This window comes from Thamnophis sirtalis, unplaced genomic scaffold, assembly GCF_051295495.1.
Source record: "Thamnophis sirtalis isolate CommonGarterSnake01/CBP01778 unplaced genomic scaffold, rThaSir2_p1.2 scaffold_10, whole genome shotgun sequence".
Taxonomy (NCBI): domain Eukaryota; kingdom Metazoa; phylum Chordata; class Lepidosauria; order Squamata; family Natricidae; genus Thamnophis; species Thamnophis sirtalis.
Genome location: NW_028261390.1, coordinates 44,024,558 through 44,048,999, shown reverse-complemented (window position 1 = coordinate 44,048,999; position 24,442 = coordinate 44,024,558). Strand labels below are relative to the sequence as shown.

General features: G+C 36.9%; 1 protein-coding gene across 1 annotated transcript; it reads left to right on the top strand.

The window, feature by feature from the left end:
• The first annotated feature begins 421 nt into the window (after window positions 1-421).
• Window positions 422-24,415, top strand: ASAH1 (N-acylsphingosine amidohydrolase 1). The gene is made up of 14 exons (XM_087724487.1): window positions 422-583; window positions 6,578-6,624; window positions 7,660-7,750; window positions 8,485-8,571; window positions 11,293-11,371; window positions 12,030-12,104; window positions 13,897-13,942; window positions 15,201-15,345; window positions 17,012-17,066; window positions 17,254-17,335; window positions 19,988-20,119; window positions 20,599-20,722; window positions 22,579-22,635; window positions 23,203-24,415. Exons 1-14 carry the CDS (start codon window positions 518-520, stop codon window positions 23,290-23,292), a joined length of 1,176 nt encoding a protein of 391 aa, XP_087580613.1. The 5' UTR covers window positions 422-517; the 3' UTR covers window positions 23,293-24,415.
• Window positions 24,416-24,442: the final 27 nt, after the last annotated feature.

Below are 24,442 nucleotides of genomic sequence, written 5' to 3'. Positions count from 1 at the left end.
TCACTTTTATGCTTGCATCATGATTTTTATTATTTTATATATCCGTTTGATTTCTACAGGGTTCATCCCCAAGCAAGACTCTTGCTTGAAAGCACATCCTCCAGTAATTTGTATTCCTGGTGAATTTGGAATATTTGAATCCCTTGGATGGCTTAAAATGAAAATTTAAGCTTTTTTTTTTTTTTTGGCAATGGAAAAATGGTCTTCCATAATCGTTGTAAACTATTCATGGATTCTTTGGATGGAACGCTGGTTTTAAAATACAGCCGGGAATCCTCACGTGGATACCATTTTCGCACTAAAACACCTAGCAGGAAGAAGGAAACGATTCCATCCCCACTTCTCGGCTGAATGGTACGTTCCGAGTCAAAGTCGCTTCCCTCCTGAACTGTTTGGTTAATTCCGAGCAGCGAGTCATATGAAGGAGCGCCTGGGTGGAAATCACGTGTCGGAGCAGCCTTTTTTAACCTCCTGAACTGGCGGCGGGAGCAATTGGGCTTGATCAGCTGGAAGGACGATGCGCAGTTGGGTGTTCGTAGCTGTGGTGGCCGCGACTGTGCTGGCCGTGCGAGCCTTGGATCCGGTGAGTTCGGAGGAGAGCCCTCCTCTTCCCTCTCGGCTTCTCAAGCCCTGGGCGGTTCTTCCTAAATAGTGAGAAGGGAGCTTAGTCTGTTGCGGGGCTGGAGTGGGAAACGGAGAACGAAGGGGAAAGTGTCGAAAGCCTCGCCTCGAAAGCCCCGCCGTGTGAATTCGATTGGGGCAAGAGGAAAAGGGGAAAGGGGCTGATACTGTCTCTGCTCGGCGGTCCGGGTCCAGGGTTGAAAGTAGGCGAAAGTTCTGCGCTGTAAGGGCTTTTCTGTTGTTTTTTGCTGGTTGCTGTACATCGCGCAAGAGAAATTATGTCATTTTAGGAGTTGAAGCAAACATTAGAAGAACTAAAGTTCTAAGAAAGAAAACGTCAATACATTTTTAAAAAATTCAGAGATGGTAGATTTGTTCCAGATTTATGCAAACGTAACAAAGACCCCGTGAAATTGGGGGAGGAGGTGTGTAGTTGATTGCGGTCATTACTTTCAGGGGGGATCTGCTATGACACAGCCAACTTATCAGAGCCAACTCTAGCCTAGTTTTTTTTAAAAAGTATTTAGTGTGAGTACATTGACACCAGGAGATCCCACAGCTTTGCAATAGATTGAAAAATTGTGGGGTGGGGGGAGTTCTGAAAAAAGACACTGGAGAAACTATTACAATGTTGTAATCAGAAAAATAACATTGAGCTTCCCTAGTCATAAATTGTGAGGAACTGAAAACTCAGCTGATGCTTTTTCTAGATAGGAAAGAAGGTTATAGTTCAAGTAAAGGGTTCATGTGGAAAAATAAGATCCCATTTTATAAGAGAGTTGGAGAAAACAAGCTTATTCCATACAGAAGAAGGAGACAGAATATAGCGGCTTGATGGTCCTTAAATAAGGTGTGGTAACCTTTGCTTCCAGTGAAGATGGCCATTTCTTGTTTTTCCTGGTGAAGGAGTTGTAGGTCAACAAATCTGAAGAATGTCAATAGATGTTGAGAAAGGCTGTACTAAGAAGTCTTTAAAGTTTTATTCAAAAGATGGACCTTGTTAGTCAGATTGATTTCTCCTAATTTTCAGTTGACTGACAAAAAAAGGATTGGGCTGAAGGAGACACAAATTTATAGTAACCACAAGCTTAGGTAGTTTGCAGGTTGCTTCTCAGAAATATTAAAGTATGAATTTATATAAATGTAAAACACTCTCGTGCAAGACAGTCTTCTCAAACACCAAATTAAACAGCATTTAGTAGTAACGTTCTACCCACCAACCTGAACTATTTGCCCATTTAGTTCAGTGACTATCCTCATATTCTAACAGTAGATTTCACTTTAAACTTCCTTTTTACTCAGTCCTGCAGAGAAACTGAAACATTACTTCTCTGCCTGATTGTATGTTTGCAAGAGAGAACTCCTGCATGTATCTTGTTCATAAATACAGTATTTACTGGGATTATATGCCATCAACCAAGTTAGATTAGCTTTTATCTTTTAAAAATGTTTATGGCTTTTTCCAATCCATGCTGACAAAATTCAGCTGAGCTACTCATCTTCTTTTAGCTTTTTGTAGCTTTTTTCCTCTGACTTTGCTATCACATCTTAAATTATTCAGATGTCCAGTGCTTGCTTGTTCAGATTCCTAATTGCATTTAAGCATTATTTTTAGCCCAATTTTGTTTCTAAAGTTTTCATGAGCTATTTTACTTGTAGCCCATACAAAGATATTCATTATTTGAATATTTTTTCTTCTATTTTATTTTTTACATGCTTACAAATTATTTCTAATTACAGTGTGTGAAAGTTCAAACATGCTCAGAGAGAGTAACAGTTAAACTTGCAGTGATTTTATGATTCATAAAATTCCTGTTTCTATCTTTCTGGTAATGTTGTCAGAATGGTTCTGGCAGTAACATTTTGGCTTGAAATACCAACATATCAATGCCCCATGTGGGGATATATGATAGTACTCCATGTGCCCATTTTAGGGATATGCAACTGCAATTTTTCTTATTTTATTTTCTGGCAGATCAGGGGAATTGGGACAGTAGTGTAGTGAAGTTTTAATAAAGAATAGTTCAATGAAGAGTTTTGTGGCTTGTTTGCTTGTACTTAAGAACAGAGGAGCAAAGGATCATATCTCAATTCAGGAAGCAAACATATAGTCTTCCCTACACATACCAAAGATATGCAACCTTAATATTTCACAAAACCAGAGTATATAATTAGGAACAGGAAGAATCTGTGTAACTTCAGCGATTTCCCCTTCCCGGCTTTTTTTTTTTGTGCGCGCATACACAGTCTTGCTTCTAGTTACGACCAAATCAGGTACTGACTGAAGTCCTGGAACAGATTACAGTCATGACCGGAGGCTCTACTGTACTTTTCTGGATGCATCTTTGATCTTGCTGCATTTCTCTCTCTGTATATTTTAGAAATATGAAACTACCTTGATAAATAATTCATTTTCTTGCATGTTCTGATTTGAGATGCCTTTCTCTTATAAATACAAATACCTTCCAACATACTTAGCATATTACTTATATATTACTTTATATTCATTAATATTTAATTTCTTGAATAAATACAGTATAAAGTTTTGCTTACCTGAAAGGAATGATGTATAAAAGATACATGAGCCATATGTAAAATGATATACAATTAGAGATGTCCTTGCTACAAATTGCTTGTCTTTTAGAAAGTAGATGCCAAACTCCATTCCATAGATGTAATCTGGTTTCCGGCAGCCGATTATAGTCTCATGTAAAGTGCCTCTCCTTTCTTCCAAGGTCGCCTTTCTTTCCTATTATTTGCTGCAAAATCATGTTTGCAAAAGCTGAAGCTGGTATGCCTGTGCAAACATAGCTCTATCTTGGCCATCATCACATTCCCTGATGGTGGAAGACATATGATTCCCACAAATGACAAGAACTGTACATCATGATTTTCTGACTGGATCCCTTGTAAGCCATACCTGCTGGAAATGAGAGGGGAAGAAAACAACTGGGACATTTCTTGCCCCAAAATAAATGCTACTTTACATTGCACGACATTTTAAGGAAGAATGCACTGTACCACTATCTCCAGTTCTGGTTTTATTCCCCTTTTTATGTTGTTACTCCTGCAATTTTGAAGCAACAATTGCTTTGTAGTCTTCTAAATCAACATGTATGTTACCCTTGCCATATGAGATGCCTTGTTCATGCAGAGTTTCTCAACATTGTAAAATTCCCACCCTAATATATTCTTAGGTGCAGCACCGGAAACTAAATTTTTGCATTTCTGCTAATGAATATTTTTGCATTTCTGCTAATGAATATCATTGAAGTGGGCTATGGAATGGGAAGATTACTACACTACTATTTAATACTGAGTTGCATAGAAAGTTGTACTTCACTGCCTTTTCAGGTTTGTTAAGTCTATAGAGGCAAGATGCCCAAGGCTAATTTTCTTTTTCCACAGAAGATAAAACAAGATTCTTTCATATCAAATGAAGATTCTTTCATTTGATTTTATTTTTAAATGTGTACTGGATTGTCTGAAAAAAATCCAAGCCTGAACTGTTGTCACCATTATGTCTATTTTAGTTGCATAATCTAGTTGAGTGATATTTCTGAAGACCTATGATTTTGGCTTCTCCATGGATTTAGAGGTATACATGTTATCAGCAACACAATATTTTTGTGAATGTGATCTACATAATATTGCATTTTATACTGGATTCATTCTAATTTCCAGTGCCACATTTCTATATTTTTGTTAATGAAGTTAATGAAAACATTGCATGAATTAATGTACATTTGAGGAGGACAAATATTTTGACTAAATGCAGTCAAAGAGGAATTCATTTAATATGGGTCTTTGCACAGCTTCATTCATGGAAAGTTGTTATCTTCTCCTGCCAGTCCCTCTATTTGACATCAGGTTGTAGTAACACTTGGCAAGCCAAGAAAAAATTCTTGGAGCTTCTGGGAGGAAAGAAATTATACAAAATAGAATCCCAGAATAAAAGGATAAATATATGCGTTCCAGGATAATGTTGCAGGATCCAATCTGAGTCTGGCACTGGGGCCAAAGATTTATTCTTCCAAGTGTTTATGCAGTGCTGTAGTCCCTCAAAGTAGAACCTGTTTCTGTTTAACTGGCAATAGTTTATCTCACTAAACCATGTATAAATTAGCCTTATTCTATTTAACATAGTATCCTAATTAACATGATGCCTTAACTACCTTATTGCTAGAGATTTTATATCGAAGAAATGAAGGAAATCTGTAATAACTTGAAGCCTGGAAAGGACTAGATTACCGTAGTGGATAATCTAGAGATCTAGACAAGATATGTTTATAGAAATTTCTAAATAATTACAAGATCTAAATATCTTTTTCAATAACTGAAGTCCACTCAAAAAAAGCTTCACTACAATCTACTATGATATTAAGGTGAACTCATTTTCTCACCTATAAACTGAACTTGTACTCTCATCAATGCAACTTTGTGTTCTCACATATACATTAATACTGTGATGGCAAACCTATAGCATGCATGCTGGAAGTGGCATGTAGAGCCATCTTTCCAGGCATGCCAGCCATCCCCCGTTGCTCTTCCAGGTTTCAACGCGCACATGCACACCGGCCAGCTGGTCTTTGCATATGTGGGAGCCCAGAAAGCAGGAGAGCAGCTCCCAGGAGCACATGTGTACGCTGGGAAGCTGAGCATCCAGTTTCCAGCATGCACATGTGCACCGGCTGGTCTTTGCGCACGCATGCCTGCCAGAAACCGGAAGGCCAGGAAACTGGCACGCATGCGCATACCAGAAATGCATGCGCATGCTGGGAACCAGAAGCTTCTCTTCCGGTTTCTGGTGCTCCCACGTGCGTATGGCACTCGGTGCCAAAAAGGTTCGCCAAAATTGCATGAATGTATGGACCTAATCCATCAAGTCAACTCTTTGTTAGATAAGTCTGCTTCTTCATAAATGGAAAGATTAAAGGCATATTTAATTTATACTTCATATTTTTTTAATTGCTCATCTTCGTCAGAGAGGGACTTTTGGAAATACTCTGACATATCTGATATTCTCACTTTTTACTGAGGGTTGGATCATAGAAATTCCAGATTTCACATTATTGAAAATTTTATGAATGTATATTTTTAACACAAATATTCAAAAACATAAACACTGATTTAGTGGGCACAAGCTAATTTATAAGGATAATCTTTAAAGTGAGTAGCATTGTTGCAGTAGTTATTCTAACAAACCATAATGTTGACATAAAACAATTCTAACATATTCCAAAAAGAAAGGTCATCTTTTGATTTTACATTTTGTAATTTATATTAATTTTAGTTATTGCTAATGTTAGGGAACACTTGTTAATTTTTCAGAGAATTCTAGGACAAGTTAATGATCCTAGTTTTAGAAAAGAATACCAAAACCTATTGGTTAAACAAGAAGAGCCTGTTGGCTCCAGAACATTTGTACTTCTACATTTATTTTACTAGCTAGCAAATGATTGTGGTAGTTAGGAAGCTATAATTGTTAGTCTCAGTTTAAAACTAATTGTTAGTCTCCAACTCAGATAAACTGAGAGCTGTTCTTAATTTATAACCAAAATAGCTTGTTTGTAATCCTCTCTTCAACTACTAAAAGTCAGAAAGGAAAACTTTCAGAACTTCAGATGTCTCCAGTGTCTACATTAGTAGTTGTTTCAATGGTGAGTCTGAATTAGTGCACCATATTCTACAGTAAAGAGCTTTCCAACTTTATAACTTCCAATACAGCATGCTTTTCTGTAATTAAAGGCTTATGCACTAACCAGAAACAGTTTTGCAACACAAAGTAAAATACGCTGATGGCTACATGACTTAATTCTTGCACTGTGTGTAGGATTGAACCTTCACTTCCTTTTTTCCTATTACAACAAGAGAAAGTGCTAGGACTCTGTAAATGTTTTGTATTTCACCTATATAAAAAAGCAGCTACTTAAAAAGGCTTTTATTTTATTTCTAGTTTGCTGAAGATTGCAGAATACATGAATATCCTCCAGATGGACCAACGTATGTAATTTACTAACAACTCTTCTGAAATTTGCAGATGTAAAGAGAACCTGGTTTAATTAGATAGGAATTTTGAATTGTTTGTACTTTATCAAAATTATACTACAAAGAAAATATACTACAAATTATACTACAAAGAAAATTAGGATCATCTTGTATTGTCTAATAAACATACCTGATAAAGATAGTCTTTGACTTACGACCAGTTGCTTAGCAACTGTTTGATGTTCCAACAGCCCCTCCCCATCTGCAGATCATGTGGTCATGTTTTGGATTCTTGGGAACTGGCACGTGTTTGTGATTGTTTGCAGAGTCCTATGGTAATGTGTCCACAACTTACAATGTTTTGGGCCAGAAATTAGTGTTTATTTTCAGTTTCAGGCAAAAAAATGTCCATTGTGGACAATGGATTCACTTAATGACTATGGTGATTCACTTAGATGCTCTAAAAAGGTAAAAAAAATCAGACATGATCACATGATGACCCACTTAACAGCACAACTTAACAACTATATATCTGGAATACATGTGATGGTGGGGTTAGAACGGGGGTGAAATCCAGCAGGTTCTGACAGGTTCTGGAGAACCAGAAGCTGAAATTTTGAGTAGTTCAGAGAACCAGCAAATGACACCTCTGGCTGGCCCCAGAGTGGGGTGGAGATGGAGATTTTGCAATATCCTTCCCCTGCCATTCCCACCAAGCCACAGCATGCCCACCAAGCTATGCCCACCAAGCCATGCCCACAAACCAGTAGGGAAAAAAATGAAGTTCACCACTGGGTTAAAGAGTAGTTCTTGTTAATTCTCTTTAGAAATAATAATAACTTTCTCAAGACAGAAAACAATATTTGCCTGTTTCAATAAATATTAGGGAAATAACTCCATTTCATATACGATGCACCTGTCTTAAATATTGGTGAATTAAAACTAGACAGGTAAAATAATGACAATAGTATAAGAAATAATAGATTGGAAATTAGCAGTTTATATGTAACAGTTTCATTCAGAAAGTTATGGAAATTCATTGTTTTTCAGGTATAAAGGAACAATTCCTGAATATGTCATAAATCTTGACCTGCCACCAAGTGAGAGATGGGTCCAGGTGGTACGTGACAAAAAAAATGAGGTAAGGAACACAGCAGAAAGAATAAAGTATCTTTGTCTTTCTGAGAGAGTTATGATTTAATTAATTTGAATTATCATCACTAATATCCATACTATTAAAAATGCCCGCCAAAATTAGGTGAAAAGCTGTACAATGTTTTTGCACATTGAAGTCAAGCCATTTGATAAATTGGCAGTTAGGATAAGTCATCTACAATATCCTTCTCCATTTTGGTCCAGTCAAGAGCCTGTAAACTAGTGTTTCTGGATATTCACTATATCTGCAGGTCATCCTGTGGAAACAATTATAAGGGAGTCTGTCTTCCTCAGTTATCCAGAGTAACATTGTAACATATGTAATTGAAATCCAAACGAATTTCCTGAGTAGTTGGTTCTACAGAATAAGAGTCTGCAAGTGGAATAAGTTTCTAAATGTGACAAAATAGGCATGAATAAGTATGACCAGGTAGCAGCAATATAGGTGCCTTCCTACATCAACCCTTGCACCCTCATTGTCACTTTCCAGGTTGAAATGAGGCAGAGAAGGTGTGAACAGATTCCCACTTCAAAGCTTTTTTAGTTACACAAAATTAAGGTTCAAAGTGCCTATGTAAGAATAAATCAGCAGTTTAGTAAATTGTTATACATTATTTATTGCACTTATTTATAATATTTGATATATTTCCATTTAATTGGATCTTGTATTCCATTCCACTAACATAGGTTAATCTCTTGTCTTTTCTTACATTCTTCTAGTTAAAGATTGTAATGAAGACTATTAAAGATATTGTATTGACATTCATCCCTAATGAGAAATTTGTAGCATCTCTGGAGTCAAAAATAGTGAGTATATTTTCTATGTTCAATTTGGGGAAGAAATTAAACCAAGTGTAACATTCTACCTACTACTTACGAACGAATGATACCAGCAGATGGAGACTTATTAATAATTATATATGTGACCTGCTGTTTAAGAATATAATCTCAACCAGTAAGTATAGTGCCTCTTCCTCCCAAAATAAGACTACTTTTCCAAGCAATGTAATGATTTTTAATCAGCACAGTAGATTTTCCATACTGTATCAGAGTACAAGTCTCATTAGTACCCCAAATTTGCTAACTCTTGTTTGGAACATAAAGGAATAATCCAGTCTGATTATCTATTGGCGCATCATACCAACTAACAATAGTGGTACCAGATTTCATTGTTCATTGATCCAACCTAGAGTAGCCATACAGAGTAGTCTGGGCATGTTCTATACAACAAAGTGGATCTTTTTCTAACTGTGGCACAAAACCAAAACTTATTTATGGACAATTTCACTGATTATGATGCAATCCAAAAAGAGAGGTTTTTGCAGAGGGAACAGGAAAATAGATGTAGAAAAATGTAGGAAAAAAATAAAACATTTTTTTCATATATTGCATATATATATATCTATATATCTATATATATATCTATATCTATCTATATCTATATATATCTATATATATCTATATATATCTATATATATCTATATATATCTATATATCTATATATCTATATATATATCTCTATATCTCTATATCTCTATATATCTATATATCTATATATCTATCTATATCTATATCTATATCTATATCTATATCTATATCTATATCTATATCTATATATATATATATATATATATATATATATATATATATATATATATCTATATATATATGTAGTGTCACAACCCCTGGTAAGCCCCAATTATGGGAGGAAGCTAACTGCTTCCATCATCTGTCAATCGGCTCGTCACAAGAGTCCCATCACGACAGAAACCCAATATTTTTACTGTTGCCTTTGTTATATTTGTGTTTTATTTGTGCTGATAATACAGCAAAGGTTCGAATCCCAGTAAGGGTATGGCTAGCTGATGAGAGCTAAATAGCTTGAAATAGATCTATACTAGTCTCCCTTTATTTATTTATCAGCACAAATAAAACGTGTGTGTGTGTGTGTGTGTGTGTGTGTGTGTGTGTGTGTGTGTGTGTGTATATATACCTGAAAATATTAATGTCATTCAGTGTTCCAATATTTTAATATAGATTCTCTTATTGGATTCTCCTGCTTCTATTGGTTTCAGTACAACTTATTCTGGAATTAGAAGGAATTGTCTAGTTGTGTCATTTTAAAACATGAGATTTAATTATTTGATGATCTCATGCATTATCACTACTGTACTCCCAGCATGTTCAGTGTTATGGGAGTTAATATAATAATGGGTGATTAAAATAGCAATAGCACTTAGACTTATATACCGCTTCACTGTGCTTTACAACACTCTCTAAGTGGTTTACAGAAAATCAGCATATGGCCCCCAACCATATGGGTCCTCATTTTACTGATCTTGGAAAGATGGAAGGCTGAGTCAACCTTGAGCCAGTCAGGATCAAAGGAATCGAACCCCTGGCAATGTGAGCAGAGTTGGCTTACAGTACTGCATTCTAACCATTGTGCCAAGATAATGAAGGGGAACAGAAAAGGGAAACATAACCTTGACAAGCCCAATATCAGTTTTAAACTGCATGCTTAAAGTCATTTTGCTCCACATATTTAGCCATCATAAATCATTCTCTTCCATTTTCCTACTGTGACATTTTCTTTTCAAACAGAAGGCTCTTACTAAAGCAGTGCAATATGTTACTTTATAAAATAATAGTTTAAAATAATACTTTATTGGTTTGAGATGGCCTTCAACTGACTTGCTGGATTCAGAGAAAAAGACAGAACCATGTAGAATTTAGAACTTTCAGCAGTTTTGGTTTCCTTAGAAATAAAGTATTCTCATGTTTCTTTGGTTGACTTGTTGTCGAAAGTCCATAGCCAAATGACTGTCTTCATGGTCTTCAATTGGAGTTTTATTTTTCCTGTTCTTTATCATCCTTATGTGAACATTTTTCAGTGATTCAGACATTGCAGTCAGTGAAATAACAATAAAAGAAGGATTGTATTGGAGTTTATACTTTTTCAGCAATTTCAGCTATTCTGAAGTACAACAGTGTTAGTCTTTTTCTTTCAAAGAAGAGAGAGAAGGGGAGGGAGGGAGGGAGAGGGGGGAGAGAATAATTGCAGTACTTCTACCAATGAAATGAACTGAAATTATATGAGTGGTTCCTTAGACTTTCTTATGCTGAAATAATGAGTGGCAGTTGTGCTTAACTTTCTGAATGATCCAAGGGCTGCACTAGGCAGGCAAAAGTACATTAGTGTGGAAAAAGATTACAGACATGGCAAGGGATAGTATTTTTTGTAATGTTTGGTGAGTGGATTGAGGAGGGACTCATTGGTTTGTGTTACATACATTTTAGCTTAGAGTAGAATGTTTATATTTCTTGCCTGAACCTGTGAGAAAATACATGTGTAATTTTATCACTAAAATAGCGGCTGCAGCAAAAGATATTCAGGAACCAAAGGTTGATTACTGCATATTACCCTGAGTGAAATAATTAGAGCTTAAAAAATAAAGTTGATTTTTTTTTAGCATACATCGTTATAATTTGCCAAATCTAACTAACTAATTTATGGTTTCCTTTTAGGGTTGGTTATGCTCTACCCTTCCCTATCCTTTCAATGAAGAAATAAAAGGCATTGCTTCTGCTATTGATGCTCCTTTAGGTAATTTCCATATTCCTGTAATATTTGACTTTCAAATATATAGGTTCCTTTGTTGCCTCATTTTAGCTACTCCAGTAGCTAAGGTTCTGTGCTGAGGGTTCCAGTAAGGGCATGGAACTACTTCAGTGCCCAGATGTACAATCTGCATGTACTAGAGAATAGGCATAAAACCAGATAATTAATTCAAATGAAGAAATGCTAAATCCATTAATAACTTCCATTAAATATCAGTCAACAAACACTGAGTGGAACCTCAAGTGTACTTTGTATTTTCTCTAATTTTCATGCAAGAAGCATACTGTTTAAAGCAAGATTTAACTTCATGTATTGGTATATCTGATCTCCTTTGCCCTATAACCTTTTCCTTGTTTTTCAGAAATTGCAAAATTGGTTATTTTATAATTCAGAAAGGCATGCTAGAAAATTTATGCAAATGCAAATAAGATCAGATAAGAAAGCTTATAAATTCTTTTCATAGGCAGCTAAATACTGTGTGAGATAGATCTGATGTAGCTTCTAATGAGTCTCAAACTAAGAGAAAGGATTAGCACCTGGGATTAGTGTTGCCAGATTATATTTCTTGCTTTGCTTTGTACAGATCATCTAAATATTTTATTGACAATTCAATAATCTCTGCTTTTTCTCTCCCATTATGTAGGTGATGTTGTTGTGTTCAACATCTTCTATGAGATCTTCACGGTGTGCACATCCATAATAGCTGAAGACAAAACAGGTAGGCAATGCATAGCTATTGTGATTCATTTGAGAATGCAATCCCAAAACATACAGAGCACCACTTGAAACACCATCGGCATTGACAAAATCACAACCAGTTATTTGTAAAAGCCACCATACTTTTTTCAGTGCCATTGCAGGGACGTGCAGTCACTAGAGGCAAGGGAGGCGGAGCCTCACCAGTCTCCTCAGGAAAAGGAAAGAAATTTAAATAATTTTTTAAAAATAATTAAAGCCAAGATAGTTGCTACCAGATTCCAGGTCACAGTGGCTTGGTGTCTGCTTAGTGTTAACCAAAGCAGGAGGCGAGAGAACTCGGGGCCTCCTTTGCATAAGGAATTTTTCGGCTTCTAAAAGTTAAGAAAAAGTTAAAAGGCAAAAAAGTTCAGATGCAAAAGAGGCACTAATTCTCCCGCCTCCTGATCTGGGAGCAGCGAATCATATCTTCTTGTTGCAGTTGAGCACGCTTACGTTGGGTGGGTTATTTCGGAGGGCGCGCTTCAGAGGAGAGAGGAGTGGGGGAGAAGGAGGAGGCTCGCTCTTCACCCCTCTCCAACCTTCCCAGGGTCCAGATTCCCTTTGCTGCAAGCCTTGCCGTCTCTTGAATCCCAAAGGTGGGTGGGTGTGGGAGCTTTGGTGGCCCCAATTCTTCTCTGGGAGGGGGTGTCTCCTGGGGCTGCTAGCTAGATAGACTCCAGAGGAGTGACCCCTTCCCTCCTAGTCCCCCTGTGGGTGGCTGGAAACGTCCGCGCATTTCAGCCAGCTATAAAACGCTTAGCCGGGGGTTTCCTTACAAGAGCCAGGCAGGAGAAGCCCTCACTTCTTTCTTGTGGAGACGGGCACTTTGCATCGCGGGAGCTGCCAAGCGCCTTTGCTGCAGACCTGGGTGCTTGGCGGCTCCCATGATGCAAAGTGCCCCACCGCCCCCTATGCTGCCGCCCGCCCGCTGCCCCGGCCTGCAGCTGCTGCTTCTCCAGGCTCCGCTGCTGGAAGTCCTGGATCGCCTCTGGGGAAAGGCTGAGAAGCAGAGCGAAGCTTCTCCGCGGCGTCCCGGCGCTGCTCAGAGGCTCTCGCAGGAGTGCGTGCCAGTGGCCGGCGGCCCGGAGCGGCCCCGCCTGTGAGACAAGGTAGTGCTTAAAGCAGCCACTGCCGCCACCACCACGCCTCCTTCGCCCGGCGGGGCGTTCCTGCCGCCTTGGGCCGTTTTGCCGTGCAGCACCCTTTCCAAGGAGGCCTGCAACGTGGCTTCCGAGCGATCTGCAGGCTTCTCCAGTTCCTGGCCCAGCACCTCCTTGCAGAAGCAGCTGCCGCGCGGCAAAGATCCGGGCGCTTGGCGGCTCCCGCGATGCAAATTCCCCCCCCCCACCGCTGAGGCCAACCGCTGCCCTGCTGAGCTGCTTCGCAAAAGGATGCCCAGCTGAGCCTCACCAAGCATAAACCTCACCGCACGTCACTGTGCCATTGTAACTTCAAACATTTACGAAATGGATGGTTGTAATTTGAGGATTACCTGTACTAAGGCAATAAGGCCTGGTACTGTGCCTAGGCCTAGGGCCCAAAGGGTGTGAAGGGTCTCATCTCCTGGTTGTGTTAACAATCATCAATAGTGATATCACCCTCAGCAGCTATGTATTTTAATTTCTGTACTTATGAGGACAATTTGTTTTTAACTTATTTTAATGTATGCTGCCTATTTGTTGAGATGGTTGCCCATCAAAATTGAGTAAATAAATAACGATTAAACATATCTTCTCTTAAAATTTGTTTTCTTTCTTTTCCTTTTCAATCAGGAAAGTTATACCATGCTAGAAATCTTGATTTTGGACTGTTTCTTGGGTATGTAATAGCTGCAAGATTATTATTATACTTCTTTCTGAATGTTGGTATTATTTGTGTCTTCAACATACTGATGTTTTCCATTTTTCTTTAAGACCGTGTCTTATTGAAATTACTTGACAATGCATATTAAATCTTCCATTTACATATGAACTGAAATTGAGGGTTAGTTTGTATATTAGGCCCTACATATTATCTAGAATTTGATATCTAATAGCAAAAATATCAATGCAAGTATTTGCAATTTCAAGGATGCTAGAAGCAAGGGTAATCAATTTATACATCTATTTAATGCTGGGTATAAAACTAGAAGGCCACCACAGTTTTTACAGTATTTCCTGCCTGAGTATGTAAGTTTTGTGTTTTAATCTGTAATGCATTGTCATCCTGTTTTGTTTTGATCCTAATAATTGACAAGGTACTAGGGAGTCCTGGTCTTTCTTAACAGGGTTAGCCAAAGCTTTATATTCTACATAGCATAGAAGAATTTTAAGATTTAATGCTTGGTATAAAATTCAGTGGGTGGTAATGAAAAACAAGACTGAATGGGATGAGGAAGTTGACAATGTATGTAAACTTTTCCATTAACTATTAAGACAGATGTTACACCTCACTAGTAGAGAAAAGAAAGTGACACACACAGGCTGTTCTACATAGTAATTTTTGACAAACCGGACAAGTTGTTGAATATATTATATTGATATAAACCCATTCAAAATATGAGGGTTAGATGGTTAGCTCAAAGATGATGGTTAGAGTGACATATTAAGACTAAGGAGATGTAGGGTCAATCCTAATTCAGGCAAGAAGATCATTGGTTATGTAGACCAATCACAATCTCTCAGTTAAACTTTCGATAGGAGAAAATTGGATCCTCTACAAGTAACTTTGAATGCACTGTTTAGAAGAAATATCCTTCTGTGATATTTCTAAATTAAGATTTATAGATCAGCCTGTTGTGAAGATTGACAAGGGATATTATATCCCTTGTTCTCATAAAGAAACACGGAATGAAGCCGCAAATATTGACTGATCTAGATCTTCAGATTTAACCTTTGACCAGAGAGAAGAAAACTCCAATTTTCATAGCTTTCACCAAAAGGTGAAGCTCAGATGTTATGTAGTTCTTTTTAAGTGAGCAGCACATAAATTACTAAATAATTAGTTTTTTTCTATTGAATGAAGCTGCCCAAAAGGAGTCCATTTAGTTTTGTATATATATTTATTTCTTATACTTAATTTTCTTTCTCCCATGTAGGTGGGATGTACAAAATAGTTCCTGGTATACAACACAGAAGCTGAAGCCATTAATGGTATCATTGGATTTTCAGAAAAACAATAAAACAGTATTTAAATCTGCAAATTTTGCTGGCTATGTCGGAATGGTAACTGGAGTTAAACAAGTAAGTGTCCATCTATCTATCTATCTATCTATCTATCTATATAGTGTAAATGGCATTCTGATTTTAATAGTACAGAAAGTTCATAATTTATTACTCTCAACCTGAACATATTTAAACTCAGGTGGGCAGGTGTCCAGTTTTTCTTTTTTGTGACTAACAGTCGAAGTCTGCCACAGAACTTGCAAAGCATAAAGTGTGCAAACTTTCACTATTTGAAAAAAGAGTCTGCTCTTATTTTTCCCGTTGATTTATTGCAACATATATAAAAATCAATCATTTTACCTTTCATGCTCAAGTTCTGCAAATGTAACAGAGCAAATCAGACCAAATATTACATGACTGGAGAGATGAAGAGATTAATTTTGACCTAAAACTTTATTGGATTGTATTTTTGTTACATTCATGAGGTGTATTTATTTGACAGATAGGCTTGACTAGGAAATGATATTTGTATTCCTGCAAGTTTCTACAATCCTGGCTGCCACTGGAAGTGCTTCATGCACAAAGTCTGAGGAGAAAAAAAAATAAGGCCACTTAATTTTCTACAAATTTGTTTGCTTCAGGTTGATATTCTACAGTTTGGGCAGTGAGATGGAAAAATAGCTCAATTGTTGAATATTCCTCTAAATGTCAAGCTTCCTCCAAATTCATTTTTCTTATTGAATCAGAAACACCCTTCTCTGTTCTGAGGGATTATATGAGCAATTTTGAAAGAAACATGAAAATTTCAATTTCTCTCTTTTCTCTGCTCTGGTAATCTTGTCTTGTTCAGCTGGTGTAACAAATCTCAGTATAGTTGACAGTTAATGAAACCATCATTTTGCAGCCCCTGTGAAGGCACTATGAGCCTCAAGCATCTGACTGTCCTCTGTCATCAGAATTTCTAACTGGGTTCACACAGTTTATTGCACAGTTTATTGGTTTGGGATTGGCAGTTCTTTGAACTGTGAACTTGTAAACAATGACTTTGAGTTTTGTGCAGATGAGCCAATTTTAGCTTACTAGTGATCCAGTGTTAAGCAAGATATGATTAAATTAACACACATGAATCATGTGAATCCAGTGATGCTGTTGCACATAAATATATAATAAGGCATAATTTGCTTATTTAAGCAACCCTCATTGTCTGAGTTTATGCAATTTGCTAAGCCAAACTGATTTACAATTCATGGAGGCTGATGTCATTGTAAACAAGCATCTACACTATGATTTAATCCATTGTGTGAAAAACTATGTACATAAGCATGGTGACCTATGGTTTGTTTAATTGTGCCTTATTGCATAATTTATAATTGATTGGGTTTGCACATCATTGCAAGTCAGAACTCATTGCTTATGGTCACAAGGGGGGATTCAACATTTTATTCCAAATCAAAGGATCACACAATCATTTAAAGCAGGGGTGCTCAATCTTGACAATTTAAAGATCTGTGGACTTTAATTCCCAGAATTGGCTGAGTCTTAACATTATTGAAGTTGGACACTCCTGATTTAAAGTGATTTATTAAAAGAATCATAGTGTATGTAAATAGTGGAGCCCATTGTAAAAGGAAGTCTGCTAGTCATATTGAACTCCTTTATGGAAGAATCTTTATTAGATATGATAATATTATAAATGAAATTACTTTATTCAAGTAATAGTTGCATTAATTGGCTTCTGTTTTAGGGGATATTTACATTAACCATGAATGAGAGATTCAGTCTTGATGGAGGTTACATTGGTGAGTATCCCTAATGAACTGTTCTTGTCTAATGAGAAAATATCAAGAGAGAGTAATTTTATAAAAACTGAATCCTAAATCCCTCAGATTATCAATTATGTCTGATGTCAGGATTGAAGAGAAATAGCATTAAGATTCAAAAGATGAGGTATAATTGAATAGAATTAATGCTCTGAATCTTTTACAGGAGTCTTTGAGTGGCTTATTGGCAAGAGGGATGGTTGGTGGATGAGTTTTCTCACCAGAGCTGTGTTAGAAAACAGCACAAGGTAACATGTCAGATGCTTAAGCAGTTCAAGATAAATTCATTGTTTTGTAACTGCTGTAAAGTAGACAAAAACTTTTATTTTATTTTCCTGCCTACACTCTTTTCCACTTCTTTTATCTTTCTTTTTAAATTTCATTCTGTATAATTTCATACTTATTTTTTTATTTATGTGAAAATCTTTTATAAAAATTATTCAAAAGTTGCTTAAGCAGTTAAGCAGCAGGTGTGACTTTATATTGGTGTTGCAAACTAATGCAGGCTTTCTTTATATTTCTGTAAAGTTCTTGTTAATCATGTGAATTTTTACAATCAACTTTTATCAAAAAATTAGGACAGGCAGACAAAATATATTGTGAATCATTTTATTTATGTAGATAATGATTTATTATTAACAAATTTTTCAACTCCTAGCAACCATATAAATAGATGTTCTCCATGACAGTCTATCCCTAACTTAATATTTCAGGTTGCATTCATCAGCACTGTAACGAAATCCATCAAGCTTGCTGCTAGTCTTCCTAGATTTCTCTTTCTTCCCATCTTTTCAAGCATTGTCTCCAAAGACCTATGTCTTCTCATAATGTGTCCTAAGTAGGATAATTTGATAGTTCAGTCACTTTGATAATTTTATTTTCAATTCTAAGCCTGGTTGTTCTACCTGTTGTCATATAAAATTCTACCTTTACATATAATTTTAGTCTCATTTTTTTTATTGTGCTCCTTGACTTTTATTGCAAGAGCTTACAGATCTTTTGTATGTTTGACTATCAAGGTTGTGTAATCAACATAGCACAGGTTATTAAAGTTTGCTCCTCCAATTTTAAAGCCACATTCTTCTTCTTCCAATCCAGCTTCCCTTAATAGATAATTCAGTACAGTGATACCTTGGTACTCGTAGTTAATTGGTTCCAGGAGGCGCAATGATTACCAAAAATGATAAATGATTTTTCCCATAAGAAATAATGAAGTAAGTCGCAAGGCAGCTGACATTAACAAGTTCTGGCTTTTGAGTTGAGTACCAAACAACAATGAGCATCAGGACAAAAAATTTTGGGCAAAATGTGTTGCGTACCAAATTCAATAAGTTTCAAAGCAGTTGAGTACCAAGGTGCCACTATATATAGGTTGGATAAATAAGGGGAAAGTTAAACTCCTTTGCCAACTTGGAGCCAGTCTCTTTCATTGTGCTCTGCTGAACTGTGGTTTCCTGACCTGTATATAGTATAAGTTTCTTGTGAGAACAATCAGATGTACTGGGATTCCCATTTTTATGAGCACATTCCACAATGTAATGTGAATAACACAGTAAAAGGTCCATTTATAATCAATGAAGCACATAGCATCTTCTTTTTCATATTCTTTGGCTTTTTCTCTCGGTTTTCACTTGAATCATCAATGATATCTTGTGTTCTTCAGCCTTTTCTAAAGCCTGTTTGGACATCCAACACCTCTTTTTCAATGAAGGACTATAATTGGGTGATCCTAGGAATTATTTTGTTAACATGTGAATGTAGCTATCTTATGCATTGATTTATTTTTAAGACAATAGTGAATACAGCCGACACATCATGGTTGGCTTGAGTCATATTTTCTGACTTATACACAATCACAAGTTGATCTTGTGATCAAATTCTATTTTTCCTTTTTATTCTGATTGATCTTCATTGCTGCCACTGAATAGCAATATAATTGTTTATCATACAGGAAAGGAAGAATAGAAGCACAATCACTCCATGCACATGTGGAAATTTATCACTAGTTTTTTCTTTTTCTTTCTTTTTTCGTTTCTACTATAATTTTGCACCGGTGAGGCCAAACCAATTTCGTTGTATTTATTTTGTACAATGACAATGAAGACTATACTATACTAATAGGAGAAATCATCTATCACATTATTTAATTGGCAGCCAAAGAGCCACATTAGAGGCACATTAGGTCACAAGAGCTCTAGTAGTAGATGGACTAGAGGAAGTGTTATAAAGAGAATCTACTATTTGTATCCCTTGTGGTTTCTTAGGATCAGTTGCCATGGTTCTAATCCTTCTTAAATTAGCCATACTGTAACTATATCCTTCAGATACATAAAACTGCCATTTTTAGAACTGACACAGTGAATGGCTAATATTTCTGGGAGATACCAAGTTTGGTAAAGCTACTTGAAAATTTTTCAGTATCTCTTTGCTTCTTACCTGTTTTCTTAGGAACAATGCAATGCAACTTGTCTTTCCCCTTTCTTTGTCTTTTGCAGTAGACCAATATGTCTCCATCTATCAATTTTTTTATTCTTATATACTGCTCTTTATGGTATATTCCCAAACTAGTCAGAGGTTATTAGATCCTTGGGTATAGGCATCTCTTCTCTCCCCACCACCCCAAATCATGCCACTGAAACTTACAAATACTAATGACTTGGTAATCACTGAGATAACTTTCCCATTAATTTTTGCTGAGAAAATCAAGAGAAGGCTCATTAAATACCCCCTTTCATAGTCTCATGACTGCTGAAAATAATAGGATAGCACACACAGCCTCCACAAACATATTTCCTATTCTTGCTGTATACAAAGCATTTTGAAAGACTACCTTTTGTTTATAATATGCATCTCACACCTGCTCCCTGTAATCATTGCATTGTTTCTTTTGTTGCATATAGTTATGAAGATGCAAAGGATAAATTGGCCAACACAAAGCTGCTGGCTCCAGCTTACTTCATACTAGGAGGAAAAAAATTGGACGAGGGTTGCATTATTACACGTTCTCGAACTGCTGCTTTAAACATTAAAAAGTACGTATGGTCACTAAGGAAAATATCACTGTTGCCTATAATAGCTTGTGTTAAAACAGCCATGTTGATACTTATAATATAATACAGGTGGTTTTAGTTTTTGCATTTAGAATAGAGTAGAATAACAGAGTTGGAAGGAAGCTAGTCCAACCCCCGGCCTAGGCAAGAAACCCTTCACCACTTCAGATACATGGTTATCCAATGTCTTCTTAAAACCTTCCAGTGTTGGAGCATTCACAACTTCCCAATTCCAGCAACCGTTCTTCATGTGTTTTAGCCGCCAGTCATTTGTTTTCAATCTCAAAGCTATGCTTTAATAGCTTTAACAGTTTTCTTTTTACGAAGAGGTGTTTCTAACTTTATGAGAGATCTGTTTGGAATGCACTTTTAAGAAATAGCTTGAATTTAGCTGCTAATGTTTTAGAAATATTGGGTCATAACTTTGGTAAAAAATGCTAATATTTATCTTTTATTTCAAGTTTGGACGCAAAGAACGGCAACTGGTTTGTTGTAGAAACCAATTATGATCCCTGGAAGCCACCACTTATTATAGATGACCGGAGACACCCTGCAATGAATTGCTTGAATAAAACGGGTCAAGAGGTAATGCTGTGTAATATGAAGGATAAACTATGCAGAGAATTACGGAGATTAATTTGATTCTCTATGCAAGCGGGTGTCAAGATGGAACTTAAAAGTACCGTTAAAAGAACAGCTGAAATTTGTAACAGTTATTCCATATAGTTAACAAATGTAGCCCAACATAACCATATTTGAAAATTCATATTTGCACTAAATCAAAGGATGGCTTTTATTTTACTTATAGATCATAGTTTATAGTCCACAATTTAAGCCCAAGATACATATATTTTCTTTTAATTTGTTTTAGGGCAGTAAACTAGTTTTAAACTAGTTTGTTACTTTATTGACTGGAATTATGATTTAATGGCAATGCATGATTTATGAGTTTCTGACACGCTTTTGTGGAATGGCTGAACTTCTGAAACATGCAAGGGACAAAAGGGTTAGAAAGGAAAGGAAGTTTTTAAAAACCACTAATTTAACTAGCCATATCTATTACAAGACTGAGTCTTGTGTTAGCCAGGGCTAGTTCTTGTCTTGTTTAACAAATAATTAGTCTCCTCTATGAATGCAAACAATGTGGATAATGGAAATACCGTATTTTTCTGAGTATAAGACGCACCAAGGTTTTGAAGAGGCAAATTTTAAAAAAAGTAGGTAGGTAGATAGAGGGCTAGAGAGGGAGAGAAAGAAAGAGAAATACAGTAGGTAGGTAGGTAGGTAGAGAGAGTAGGTAGGAATAGAGAATAGGTAGGTAGGTAGGTAGGTAGGTAGGTAGGTAGGTAGGTAGGTAGGTAGGTAAATGGATAGAGAGAAAGAGAAATAGAGAGAGAGAAATACAGTAGGTAGGTAGAGAGAGAGTGCGTCGGTAGGTAGGTAGAAGGATAGAGAAATAGAAACAGATAGAGAAATACAGTAGATAGGTAGGGAGAGAGAGTGTAGGTAGGTAGATAGAGGGATAGAGAGAGAAATACAGTAGGTAGGGAGGGAGAATGAGAGTAGGTAGGTAGGTAGATGTTTCCAGGTGTATTTATCCATGTGCTGGAGAAGGAAATCGCTGACAAACCTTAAGACTTTGTTTCTGCTGGCACAGGATTTGATCAATGTAATTCTCATCAGTTAAAGAGCTTTCCAAAAGGAAAAAAAAAGTTTTTGCACTCTGCAAACCTCAGAAAAATGGCTTGTTTTTTGCAAAAATAGACCCGTGTTGTTGTTTTTTCCAAATAAAAGGCATGAATAGCCGGGGGGGGGGGGCTTGCAGTGCTCCTGGGGGGGGACAAAAAAAAGCAAAAAACGGCCCTTTTTTGCAAAAAACATTTTGGCAAAAAATTGCATGCATAGCCTTATGGAGGCTTATAAAGTGCTGCTGGGACGGGGGGGGGCAAAAAATGACCCATTTTTTGCTCATCTGCCCTCCCCAGCCTCCAGCAGCTTTCTGAAAGCCTCCATAAGAGTATGCACAGCCATTTTGATGAAGGGGGCGGGGCTTTGGAAGGCAAAAAATGCTGTATTCGATGTATAAGACACACCCAGATTTTCAGCCTCTTTTTTGAGGAAAAAAGGTCCGTCTTATAATCCAAAAATACAGTAATTTTCATTCTAAAATGGAAATAATTTTCATTCTAAAATTCAGCTAAAATACTTTGAGTTTGACTGACATAATAAACTAAAAGAGTCACAAGCCTAGAGTTGTTTGTTTAATTCTATAGTTGGCAGGGTAGCAGCATCTCAGAGCAAATTCTTGACTCTCCAAAACATTTAGGATGGGACACTTGTTGCTGAGATTGGATATTGGTTAATAGTATTCTGTACTATAGCTGCTCTAAAGATTAAAATAGAATTTTTAATTATTCAATCTTTACTCCTTTCCCTAACAGAAAATCGCATTACCAGGTTTATATAATGTTCTCTCCACAAAGCCTATACTCAATAAGGTAACTTTTCTTTATTTTACTTTTATTTATACCTCGCCTTTATTTTTTTATAAACAAGCCTAGGTGACGAACATATCTAATAGTCCTCCTTCTCCCACACCCCAGCAACAACTCTGAGGTGAGTTAGCTGAGGGAGAGTGATTGGCCAAAGTCACCCACAGGTTTGACACCCCTGGTCTAGCACATTATCTGTTTTTTGAATTAGTGTAAGCTTTTGTAGTGGCAAGCAAATCTTCATAGTTTTTCTGAAGATTTTAATTCAAAATGGTTCTAGGTCAGGGATACAGTTTCTTTTTATAAAGTAAAAACTAGGCATTAAACTGGATTGTGACTGTAAACAACTGTGGCCTGAAAGCATAGTTAAATCAGGGCTTTGTTGTATTGCGACAAATCAGGCATATATCCATTTAATGTTTTACTTATCTTACTAACAGATATATGATAAAGCACAACAGCCCTAATGTGTAGCAAAAGCATTGAAAGGAAAGGGTTATTATTTTGAAAATCATTTGCTTTTATCATATTGGCAAACTAACATTTTTATATGAAACTTTCCCCCTTATTTAGTTGACAGTCTCAACCACACTTTTAGAAGTTTCTGAAGGCCAAATAGAGACTTATCTGAGAGATTGTCCAGACCCCTGCAGTCCCTGGTGAGGGCCACTCAGCCTGCAGAATACAACTCATGGAAGAGGATCCCTTGCTGGGTGAACAATGGCAGATGTTTTCCATTGCCAAGTACCTCTTCGTCTTCAGTGTGTCTTCAGAGAAACCTGGATTTAAGTGCTTGCAATTCAGCCAGCAAAATTAACCCAATCTGCTTTCCAAATGTATACTTTTCATTATATGAACCTTAAACAGGGTTTGGGGCTTCTGCTTCTTCCTCCTTAAACATCAGTTGATCCTTGGTTAGGCACAGTGTTACTAGAGAATTTCTTAGGGCAGGTATCTTATTGCAGTTTGCCCTATGTATCTTCATTCAGGAGTTAAGTGCCATTGTATTTGGTATGCAAGGTGTGTTTTAGACAGGTGTGTGTGGGATACAGTTTTAGGAAATTATGACAGTTTGAACTGGTATTGTTCAATCCTTTGAAAGAACTCAGTGCTTGCCTTCTTCGGCTGCCACCTACTTTGGTACATCAATGTGTATTCCCAGCCTGAAATAATATTCTGGAGTTCTTACCGCCCTGTGCACCTGCAGACTTCCGCCTACTTCCAGGAGGAGAGAGCCATGAGAAAATCCAGCCCTGCCTCAGAGAAACAGCGTGGCACTCCTCTGCAGTTAGCAAACATGCCTGGAGCTTTCCAAGGTGTTGCCTCTGACATTCTTCAGACGTTCCCAATTAGTCTGCATCTATAATTGTTTTTCATCTGCAGCCAGAAATTTTAAACTAGTTGCATATCTTTAAGTAGTAATTATGAGTGAAGCCATATTGCTGTTTCCATAAACATTAATTGGCTAAGATGGCAGATGAATAGGAGTTTTTGGGCAGTCTGGTGAGGCCAACCACGCCCCTTGCTCTCTCTCACTGCAGTGTGACTTCCAGTTGGATAAGTAGAGTAGAAAGAGTGTCAGGTTGAGGCATATCAGTAAGTACAGCATGGTGGGTTCCAGTGCACTGACTCAGACTTGGTATATTTTTAGTGATACTACTTGTTAAAATATAGACCCACTACCCCAGGATCACAACAAACTGAATGTTTCAGTTCTGTTAATTGAAATAAAAAATGTAACATTAATATGTACTTGAAAATTTTGCAATTAAAAAAATAAATTACATTGTGTTGTCTTATTGAAAGGAAGTAA